The 11,688-nt window shown below is 33.6% G+C and overlaps 2 protein-coding genes across 2 annotated transcripts in view; both read right to left on the reverse strand.

The window, feature by feature from the left end:
* LOC132184075 (beta-glucosidase 44-like) overlaps positions 1-2,246 on the reverse strand; it is a gene marked incomplete in the record, with an annotated part of 5,549 nt that extends 3,303 nt beyond the window's left edge. The window contains 1 exon segment of the mRNA XM_059597559.1: positions 1,958-2,246. Coding sequence (XP_059453542.1) covers positions 1,958-2,150 — 193 coding nt within the window.
* Positions 2,247-4,821: 2,575 nt separating this feature from the next.
* On the reverse strand, positions 4,822-9,663 carry LOC132184100 (beta-glucosidase 44-like). The gene is made up of 11 exons (XM_059597598.1): positions 9,384-9,663; positions 9,225-9,283; positions 7,525-7,600; positions 7,256-7,327; positions 7,056-7,143; positions 6,680-6,932; positions 6,473-6,588; positions 5,753-5,970; positions 5,618-5,649; positions 5,421-5,523; positions 4,822-5,309 (listed from the first exon to the last, which is right to left on the reverse strand). Exons 1-11 carry the CDS (start codon positions 9,604-9,606, stop codon positions 5,032-5,034), a joined length of 1,518 nt encoding a protein of 505 aa, XP_059453581.1. The 5' UTR covers positions 9,607-9,663; the 3' UTR covers positions 4,822-5,031.
* Positions 9,664-11,688: the final 2,025 nt, after the last annotated feature.

The raw sequence follows: 11,688 nt of genomic DNA on the forward strand, positions 1-11,688 counted from the left end.
AAGTGCTAGGGGAAGATCATAATGATATAGATTTGCATATGGGGTAATGCCTGCAGAAAATTCAGAGCCACAATGCAGATATAATATCCATCTTGAGCAAAATGGTAGATGAGAATATGTTTTACTTTTCATCTCTAAAATTACCTCTCTTGAGCAAGTAGTTGATCAGTCTATTGTAGTATGCTACACCCTTCCAATTCACTTTCCCAGTTCCATCTACATTGACAGATTCAATAAGACAAGACATAATATTTTATATATTGTATGCAATGATGGGATAAATAAGATGGTGGTGAATTACTTGGGAAAATTCTGGACCATGAAATTGAGAACCGATATGCATCAAAGTTGAACTTTGCCATGATATCCACATCTTCCTGTATCAGAAGAACAACATATTAAATTTCAAAGATACCCTCATAGCAGAAATAGGCATGATGAAGAATATGGCATTTACAATGTTAATATGGTTCAAAGAACCATTAGTATCAAAGTTCAATTTTTATTTTCGTTGCTACATTAAGAACTAATTTTCACTGCCACATCATCATAATTATATGACATTCGTATAACAACGTATTAAATAACACTATGCATGGTATGGCTACGTAAGGATCCAACGTAAGGATCCAGCTTCCATGCAGTTAGAAAAATAACTGCACATCTACAGTTAAAAAATTGATGGCCAAGATTTAATGAGTGACCATTTTTACTCAAACACAAATGCTGTTTGTGCCCTTAAAGATTTGTGTCATACAACTCCTGTTGTAATTAGATGTTAACTCTAAGCCGAAAGATCGAGATCTCGCTTAAACAACCTTTTAGTTTTTGATATAACCCGATATTAGTATGGTGGAATTTAGATCTTGTATAACACCTACGGTACGTGCAATAATTCTCATTTAGGCCGTTCATTTTATTTTAAATGAAATAAACAGGTCATAAGGCGATAACATTGCACCCCATGGTCGGCCATTAGGGGTGATAGAACTACCCCTTGTGGCCAAAGGAGTGATTTGGCTACTTCCAATCCAGCCATTAGGAGCGGCCAAACTATCCTCTTTAGTCATTAAAGTGGTTCAACAAACCACGTGATATAAGCCACTTTTCTCTCTTATGTGTCCTAGTGTGTTTAGTCATTCATTTAAAATAAAAAGTAATGTCACATATCACAAAAACATTCCATAAAGCTGATATGGTAAGGTCTAATAGTTATTGAATATATATTTTTTTCAACGAGGGCTAATCCAAGGACTACTAAACCTTATCACGTCAGCTTTATGAGATATTTGTGAGATATTTGTTTGACATCACTCGTAAAATAAATGGTGCAAATTAGAGTTGTTACACCCTGTATAATACTTTTATTTTTTTGGATTATGTTGTCGATCTTGTATACATTTTCATTGAATTGGTATGTTCCGTCTATCCTAGATTGAAAAGAGAGGAAAAAAAAAAAAAAACTAACGATAAATAAATCATGCCAACTTGGTGAAAATATTTAAACACGAGAAATGATTGATATCAATATTTTGTCTATATTTTTCCCGTATCATCTTTCAAATGAATCATTAAATTTGTGTACTTACGTAGTGTCAACAAATTATTGAAATTAATAATTTCTATTTAAACATTTCTCAAATACTTTAAGTATTATAAATCCAGTCTGACGTGGAGATGTACACGTAAAGATTAGTGATCATTAGAAATGAAAAAAAAAAAAGAAAAAAAAAAGGACTTACTTTGTAGCGGTGATACTGGTCCACCGACACATCTCCGGTCGCATTGTTAGCAATATTCCCTGTTTCCCAATAATCAACCATTCCAATAATTAATTAAGCGCTTTTTTGGGGGGGGACTTAATTGGAATTCTAATTAAAATTAAAGAATTAACAGAGGGTAATATGGAGGTTTTAACCGGGAATTTTAACGAAGACATCCCAAATGCTGGGGCCACGACCATCCTTGTGGGCCATCCCTTCCACCTGATAAGCGGACGTCGCCGTTCCGAACACGAACCCCTTCGGAAAGCTCTGCCTGCTCAGCCCACCGCCCGTGCCGTTGAGCTCCTTTGCATGCGCGACGCACTGGAGGATGAGAAGAAGAACGCTAAGCAAGAAAACCGGCAATGGAGGAGATGGAGCTCTCATTTTGAAAGCCCAACACAGAGAGAAAAAGATCAGAGAGAGAGAGAATGAGAAAGAGAAAGAGAGAGTGGGTGGTGACAGTGAACGATTGAGGGTGATTTTATAAGCCAACAAACTTACAAAAGCAACGTATTCAGTGTTTTTGGTTTTGGATAAACGAGCAGTTATTATTAGGATAACATAAATACATAATAACTAATTAACTACTAGCTTCTTGTTTTCTCTTCTCCTGTCTGTGAGCCATGGCCGGCCCAACCACTAGGCGAGTTAGGCCGGGGCTTAAAGCCCCGATTTTATAAGTCTCAATTTTTTTATTTTTTTTCTAAGGCAAAAATAAAATAAAATAAAATAAAATTGCATAAAAATTGAAGACCTTCAACATGCTTAAAAAAAAATATTATTACTTGTTTATAATATCAAAGCTTTCAATATGCTTTCTTAAAGTCTTCAAGTGCTTTAAAAAAATAATAATATATATTTTTTATAATATGGAGGTCCTAGCATGCTTTCTGGCCACAAGCCCACAAGGCCCTCAACATGTTTTAAAAATATATATATGTTATTTGTTTATGATAATGAGGCCTTCAACATGCTTTCTTAAGGCCCTCAACATGCTTTAAAAAAATAATTTTATTTTTTTTATAATATTGAGGCCCTCAGTATGCTTTCACTACACAACGACTACAACTCACAAGGCCCACAACATGCTTCATTGTCTGTACAGGAAAAAATAGAACAATAAAACCACAACTCAGTTTTATTGTTCTATTTTTTTATATATATAAATCGTGTTTGTTTAATTTTTTTAATATTTTTAATCAAATATTTCTACCAAAAAATATGCATCTGGATATGAAAAACTTAAAAAAAAAAAGAAAAAAGAAAAAAAAGAAAAAAGAAGAAGAAGTAGAAAAGTTGATTGAATCTAAAAAATGAGCTTTAAATAAATTTGTTATTAGTAATAAACAAAATATAGAGGATAATTTAGGTGAAAAACTTGTAAATGAACAAGAAATTCATCAAAAAGAATTAGAAGATAATGAAAATACTATTGATATATTTAAGTATATTGGTACAAATATTTGAATAGTATCTAACTCTATCCCTTTTCTCATTTGAATAGGAAAAAAAAAAAAAAACTCTATTGTTACAAATATTTATGATCCAGGCCAATAGAAAAATATTGATGCAAAATTAAGGATTTATTAGTAGAAAGGGGTCCAATAAGATAGTAATATAGATTTTCTTAAAGATGAGAACTCTAAGCATTTTTTTAGTACATATTATATACGGAAATTATCAAATGGGGAGAAGCATAATAAAAAATGACTAGTTTTTTTCAAAAGATTCAGATAGAGTATTTTGGGGAGAATAATGATTTTTAAATAAAAATATAATAACAATAGTATTAAAATAAATATTATTTAATTAATATTTAAATATTTTTAAAAATAAAGTTCCATTTAAAAGTTTCGCCTAAGGCCCTAAAAGCCATTGGGCTAGCCTTGTTGTGAGCATTTTCAGTAGCTTTCTTAAAAAGCACAATAATAGCTAAATTTAATTTAGCTAAATCTGACCATTTTTTCAGTCCAAAATACACTTTTAGCTAAAGAAAATTCAATACGAGTAAAATTACTAAAATACCCTTAAGATGTTTATAAAATACAAAAATACTTTGAAATTTTGGATAATGATATTTTGGAGGTGAATTTATACCGAAAAGTTGGCATTGCAAACTTCTAAAGGATAATACAATTTTATTTTTTATTTTTTATTTTTTATTTTTTTTTTAAGTTTAAAGATATAATTGTAAAAGTAATAAAAGATCAGGGGTGATATGTAAAATTTTTCCAAAGCTTGGTGGAATTTGTTTCTCCACATAAATTAATGTAAGCATGTAAATCATTAAGTAATATTTGCATGCATTAATGCCTGCATATGAATATTGTGGATTAAAATGGTTTGTGAACAAAATATTGTTGGTATATTTTTGGTGTATGTATAGAGAAGTAGACATCAATTTCAAATGAAAGCAAATTTTTTAAGGCTACAACACCGGAGAGACTACTTTTGTTTATTAAAATATCACTTATCTTAAAAGTTTAAGTTGATGCAAAAAGATAAATTTAATAATTTTAATTATTACTTTAGCACATTCTCCCTCACGTGTAGGCTCAAACTTTTTTTTTTAATAGGTGAGGATAAACACAAGCGGAATATTTTATTTAAATTGGTGGTGAATTGATGGAATAAAGGTTCGATTCCGGGACCTTTGGCTTTAATATCATGTTAAATTATCACTTGTCCTAAAAGTTTAAGCGGATAGGAAGAGATAAATTTGATCATTTAATCATTACTTTAACATTGCCATCAGAAATTCATGGAGTAGAGTAGGGAGTATTTGCCAAAGAATTCACATGAGTCGAGATAAGACATGCGGAGCCATTTTCTTAGAAAGCGTTGCGGTTTTTTTCTTCTATAGGCTTAGAAAGCGAGAATAATGAAATGGAGAAAAGTCATTTCATAGTCAAGGTTTTATTTTGTTTCATCTAACGGTTTACATAATCATGTGGCATCATATACACCGTTAGGTAAAACAAAATAAAATTTTCATTTTACCATTTCATGATGTGTCATAGTGAGTATAGAGTTGCATATATGCACCACAAGAAGCTATCAAAAGCCATTCCTCTGCAATTTTATGGTTCTTTATTGACTTAATTGGTTAAGCCAAGATAACAATTACAGATAAGAGCATTATTAGTGCAGTGCTAAATAAAAGGGAAGAACCTAAGCAGTAAGCAGGGAACTTATCAGCTCCATGTTAGTAGATAGTTTTACTGCATAGACAACTATTCTAATCAACGAGAACATAGATGGGTGATTAATGCTTGTTTCTCTCAAGTAGACGCTTGAACCAATGGGCAGACATCTTTGGATACCTCTTGAGGTTTCTGTAATCAACGTAGACGATTCCGAACCTTGATGTGTAGCCTAATCTCCATTCGAAGTTGTCGAGCAATGACCACGCAAAGTAGCCGGTAACGTTTGCTCCTTCATCAACGGCCTTCTTCAATTGAGTCAAATAGCCCTTGTAGAAGTTGATTCTTGTGGTGTCATGCAATCCCTTTGGAAGTGTGACATTACCCGGGTCATCCATGCCTGCAAAATTAAAAATCAATGTTTATGATTTTCAAATGCTTCTTTCAACTCTTATATAAAGCTAAATGCTTAAATTGAATAAGGAGAAAGAAGACATGTACTGATTCATACCATTTTCAGATAAAATCACAGTAGGGTTTCCATAATGCTCTTTTATGTATGTTAAAGCTTTGTACAAACCCCAGGGTACATTGTAGAGCCAAGAAGAATATGCCTGCAATGTTCAATTAATCACAAATCAAAATTAACAATTTGAGTTGTGCATGAACACAATTATGGAATAATATTCAAGATTGAGTTGGAATTACTCTTGGACCAATAGCAACTTTGTTCTTTTCATCTGCAAAGTTCATGGAAAAAAACAAACTCATTAGAAAATACAGTTCAGGAAGAAAAGCACTGAGGGATATAATTATTTTCAGAGAAAGAGGGGAATAACTTACAAGCAAATCCAGCATTCCAGTCCTGCTGGTATCCCAAAACTTTTGGTTTTGGTTGATGTGGATCATACATGTAGTAAGCAGTATATTGATTGATACCCACAAAATCCATTGAACCCTTCACCATTTTCACCTCTTCTTTGGTGAATCTGGGTAGCCTATCCCCAACAATATCTTGCATTGTTCTTGGATACTCTCCATATACAATGGGATGAATAAACCTACATGAAGTAAAACACACTCTAAGAAAGACAACTGAGTAGTGAGTATCATCTTAAGCACACATTGACTTGGAAATCAATCAAATTTGTTGGGGAGAGAAACACCAACGCCAAGGGAGGTCAAATAAGAGTAAATTAATATACATATTAGGACACCACTTCAAGCTAATGGGCTTGGGTTCACTTAGGTATATTAACCAATCTTATTCTTTATACTTTCTCAATGTGGGACACAAACTTCACAAGTGTATGCACAACAAAATTAAAAAGAGAAATATCAATAATTTTTCTATTATTTAGTTTGCTTGTCTCCTACCTATTCTACCTATTCATTTATGGAAATGTTTTACAATTGTGCACAATATATTCTTAAATATAAGTTCTATACCCAACTCCTTACCAATCAAAAATAAGTTGTTTCTACATCAATAAGGGCCAAAGATTTTAATCAAATGCATCAAACATGAGAATTATTATAAATGTAGGTCTTAAGGATTTTTACCATCCAACATGGAAGTCTCTTGCTCTTTGAGCTGCATAGTTGTCAGCCTTTGATCTGGTAAGAGGTTCATACCAAACAAAATCCAAGAGAATTCCAATCCTTCCCTTTTGTTTTTCCTGAAAATTTATTTATCAGTTAATTGCATTTCAATGAATTAAAACAACAAGATCATCCAGCTGAAAACAAAATAACAAATGCTACTCTTACTTGATACTTTTGACGGTATCTCTGCACTGCAGCTGCATGAGATAAAATCAAATGATGGGCAGCAATATAAGGCTCTGTCGCAGAATTTCCGGCCGTACAATTTCCATATGCCTTGGAGCACCTTCCCGGAGCAAACATCCCGTTATCATACCCAAGAGCAGCCACAACTCTAGGTTCATTAAATGTCATCCAATTCTTTACTCTGTCTCCGAACATCTTGAAACAAAAGTCCGCATAATCGGCAAAGTCTTTCCTATAGGGTTTGAGACATTTATCAAGTTCCAAATCTTTTAAGGAATCTTGTCTGTCAGAGATTCACTCAATCTCATTGCTCTAATAAGAAAATATAAGAACAGAATTGTTATTGGGTACTTACACCACTTGGTCACTCAATAATCCCTTGTACTTAATCTCAAGTGCTAGGGGAAGATCATAATGATATAGATTTGCATATGGAGTAATGCCTGCAGAAAATTCAGAGCCACTGTTATAAGACAATGCAGATATAATATCCATCTTGAGCAAAATGGTAGATGAGAATATGTTTCACTTGTCAGTTGTCATCCCTAAAATTACCTCTCTTGAGCAAGTAGTTTATCAGCCTATTGTAGTATGCTACACCCTTCCAATTCACTTTCCCCCTTCCATCTACATTGACAAGGAGTTGAAGAAGATTTAACAAGACAAGACATAATATTTACATATATCGTGTCAAATAATCATTCATCCCAAAAGTTTAAGCTGTTAGGAAATAATTACTTTAGTCATTTAATTTATATTCTAATATATCATATATATATATATATATATATATGATGCAATAAATAAACTGGCTGGTGAATTACTTGGGAAAATTCTGGACCATGAAATGGAGAACCGGTATGCATCAAAGTTGAACTTTGCCATGATATCCACATCTTCCTGTAACAGTAGAAGAACATATTAAATTTCAAAGTTAACCTTATAGCAGAAATAGCCATGATGAAGAATATTGTTCAGAGACTCATTAGTTTCAAAGTTCAGTTTTTTATTTGTTTCTGAGCAAATTGACAGTTTTATTTAGGAGCTATCACAATGCTATATATTTACCACAGTTCTATTATCTATGGATGTGTTCTAAAAAGAAAAAGTATTTACAAATAACTCAAATTACAAAATACTTAAAACTATTTTCACTTTTATGTCACATCACAATTAAATAAATTAAAACAAAAACACTCTTTAAAATCTTTTGCCAAACAAAGCTTAAATAATATGGAAACTTCACTTACCTCTTTGAATTGTCACTGCAAATGTCCTCCTTAAAGTTCAAAACCTCTTAATTTAGTGTATTAAACTTTTAATTTTTTCAATATCCCCATTCGATAAGATTTTTCGTTAAATCCCAACAAAATTTCCAAAGTACCCCCTATTTTTTTAGAAAAAATTATTTAAATTGTTTTTGCAAAAATTGAGGCACGAGTATTTTTCCTAAAACAAATAGGGGTATTTCGGAAAAAGTTAACGGAAAAATTAACGAAGGAGTGAGATTGCAAACAATTGAAAGATGAATACTCCAGATTAAAAGAAATTGAACTTTATAAAAACATTGCAAAAGTAATAACAAGCAAGAGGGCTTTAACCAAGTTTCCCTTAAATAATTTAGAGCATGTTAAAGCATGGGGTCATATAGGGTTCAGTGCATCGGGGTCATATATGGATAGCTACGTTAAAGAGCCTAGACCCATCACTTTCTCACCAGTCTGGCAGTCTTCACTCTTACAATATTAAATTCAGAATATAAATGACCAAAACCAATTAAAATAAAATAATTAGTGTCTTAAGTAAAGGACTTCAAATTAAAAATAAAATAATTAGTATCCCAATTAGCAAACAAATGCAAACGCCCCTTGTTGAAAGATTTTTTATTTTTATTTTATATGTCTACATACTAATGATCTTTATTTCATGAAATGTGGTTTCGAGCGGATTGAGTTACTTTTTAGAAACATCAGTATTGTAAAATGTTAAATTTAAGTAAAAGATTGAGATCTCAACTTTTTAGTTTTAACCCGACATTATTATTACGATGATCTTGCGCAATAAATTTAATTTAGGTCATTCATTTCGCTTTAAATGAATAGTCTATGCATGATGCAATAACACATAAGAGAGAGAAATACGGACCGCATGGTTCAATTGTTTGGAATGGCCGAACCACTCCATGCGGCTGCTAAAGGAGTGGTTCGGTTACTTCTAACCCAACTTCTAAAAGTGGTCAAACCATCCCTTTTGATGGTTTGACGGAGCAAGACATGTCTTATTTTTTATGTGCAGTAGTGTTTTGGTTTGGAATTATGCGATACACCACACTTTTACCTCATTTTGTGTACACAGTACTTAAGGCTAAGGTCATAATTAGAATTTTAGGTTTGGGGTAAAACTAGAAAGGTAAAAAAGAAAAAAAAATGGTAAATAAAAATTTGATTTTAAAAAGGCTATAAGAAGTATTTTACTATTTTAGTTAGAGTAATGAAAAAAATGTGGCGACACAAAAACGACTTACTTTGTAGCGGTGATACTGGTCGACCGAAACCTCTCCGGTCGCATTTTTAGCAACAATCCCTGTTTAATCACATTTCCAATTAATTAAGCTCTTTAATAGGAATTAATATTAAAATTAAAGAATAGAGGGGAAGTAGTGGTAGAATATGGAGATTTAAACCGGGGATTTTAACGAAGGCATCCCAAATGCTGGGCCCGCGACCATCCTTGTCGGCCATCCCTTCCACCTGATAAGCGGACGTCGCCGTTCCGAACACGAAGCCCTTCGGAAAGCTCTGCCGGCTCAGCCCACCCGTGTCGTCGAGCTCCGTTGCATGCGCGACACACTGGATGACAAGAACGCCGAGCAAGAAAAGAGGCAATGGCGTCGACGGAGCTCTCATTTTGGAGAGAGAGAGAGAGGGAGAGAGAGAAAGAGAGAGAGAGTGTAGAAGAGGCTGCGAGAGTGAGCGTTTATAAAGGATAAGGAGAAAATGGATTTTAGTATTAAACAAGTGACAGGAAAATAAGACAAATATATGGTGGGTTGGCAAAACATCACGTTTCATGACACATCGTGGGACCATATGCATCTCTCGTGCACATTTTTTTGTATTTTTCGACAATCAATCATAATTGTAGAAGGATTTGTTTTTGTTTTTGTTTTAAAATTATTATTAAATTTGTAATACATTTCTATTAAATTTAAATTCAATTGTAATTTTAAAAATGAAATAATTTTTGGAGACAGAAAAAGAAACAGAGAGGTGGGGGTGGACGCGGCTCGGATCAATCCGGGTATTAGCCATTTCGGACACTCAGCATGTATATTAAGGGTATTAAAAATCATACTTGAGATCTAGCTACTGTAAACAGAATTCGCCGGGTCTCAAGTTTTGTGAGGCTAGGCGGGGCGGGGCAAGTATTATGTGCTTGACATTTTTGTAACAAATAGGTTGCGAGTGATTGACAGATAAAGAGAGAAAGAGAGAGAATGAAAGAGATTCACAGAGAGAGAAACTTGGAGGCTGGTAGATTGATGCTTTGAAAGTGGAGGCTGCCTGGCTGAGCAGAGTAACGACCGGAGAAGATGAGGCTAAGCGGCACAAGGTGAAGTGCTATGCGTCGGCAAGGTTAGAAAGTGAAAAAAGAAAGAAGAAAAAAAAAAAAAAAAGGTGAAGAAAGAAAGAGGAAAAAAAGAAGAAGAAGAAAGTGAAGTGTGTGTGGTGGCAAGGTTAGGGTTTTTTAGGTTTTAGGGGTAAATGGTGCAGGGTGGGCGGGTACTCGGGATGTTAAAAAATAATACCCGAGACCCGCCCCTAACCGCACTTCTAGTCAAATACCTAACCCAGATCCGAGATTTTAACACTAAAATTTAGTCTTCGCGGGGAGGGGCCAGGCGAACGGTTTAGGTAGTGCGGATTTGGTCGGGTTTTACCCACTCCTAAAGAGAGGCCTTTGTCTCTTTTGGGTATCACTTGATTGTAAATCACTTGTCTTTCTATTGCATAACACTTGATGTAAAACTAATTTTGGTTATATAAAAAACTACAAAAATACTCTACCATGTATAGCATATTAGTCGTGCAATTTTTTTTTTTTTTTACATGTCCACACAAGAGGGAGGAAAATGATAGAGATAATTTGAACTAATGAACTATGTTTCATTATTCATGATCCCGCAAAACTTTCTATTTCTATTTAAAATTGAAAAGTGTTTTTAAATTTTGTTTATATATATAGTTAATCAAGAGGGCTGCTTAGCCACCTTGACAAGCACAAGGATAATCACACGACCTCCTCAACTATAGTGGAAATGAATCCTCTATTGAAATGGAGAGGAGTCCGTCCATTGTTTTTTGAGAGATAAAATTATTATTTCATTTTTTGTGAACAATTTTACCCCTCAAATATAAATTACCAACTCCTCTCCATACCAATTGAAATGGAGAGAATCCCTTTCCACCTACAGTAAAGTAGGGTGGTTGGGTGTTAATTTGTGAAAAACACTACGCAGACTCCAAGTACAAATTAATGAGGAATTAACAATATTTATCAAGAGGCAAACAATCACCAAAATAAGTAAGACAGTAAAATAATTAGACACATATATTTTGATGACGAAGAGGAAACCTTTTAGAAAACGATCTAAAAGTAAAACATCTCCAGGACAGTAAAACCCAAGAAATCACTATCAAAAGGTTATCCAGAAATTACAGACACTAGGAATACTTATAAACATTTGCAAGACCTTGGCTCTGTAAGATCGACAAGCTTACAACTCGTCTCCTTGCTCACAATATTCTTTTACATGATTCTCCTTTACCGGAGCCTTCCGGTAGACTTCTCAATCAAAGCACATAATCAAACTAACAGATATACTCTAAGAGTAACGGTTTATAGCTCACAACATATGATCACTCTTAGCTCAACTTCTGACGAACTCTAAGGTAGAAATTCGTACCTTTCAAGTACTATAAAGATTT

This window comes from Corylus avellana, chromosome ca6 (assembly GCF_901000735.1).
Source record: "Corylus avellana chromosome ca6, CavTom2PMs-1.0".
NCBI lineage: Eukaryota > Viridiplantae > Streptophyta > Magnoliopsida > Fagales > Betulaceae > Corylus > Corylus avellana.

Bases quoted from the DNA above. Each gene is read 5' to 3' on its own strand.
- LOC132184100 (XM_059597598.1), bottom strand. From the start codon at position 9,606: ATGAGAGCTCCGTCGACGCCATTGCCTCTTTTCTTGCTCGGCGTTCTT. The intron at 7,328-7,524 runs GTAATTCACCAG...TTGTCAATGTAG, and splicing joins ATGGTCCAGAATTTTCCCAA to ATGGAAGGGGGAAAGTGAAT. The intron at 5,310-5,420 runs GTATGAATCAGT...TTAATTTTGCAG, and splicing joins TGTGATTTTATCTGAAAATG to GCATGGATGACCCGGGTAAT.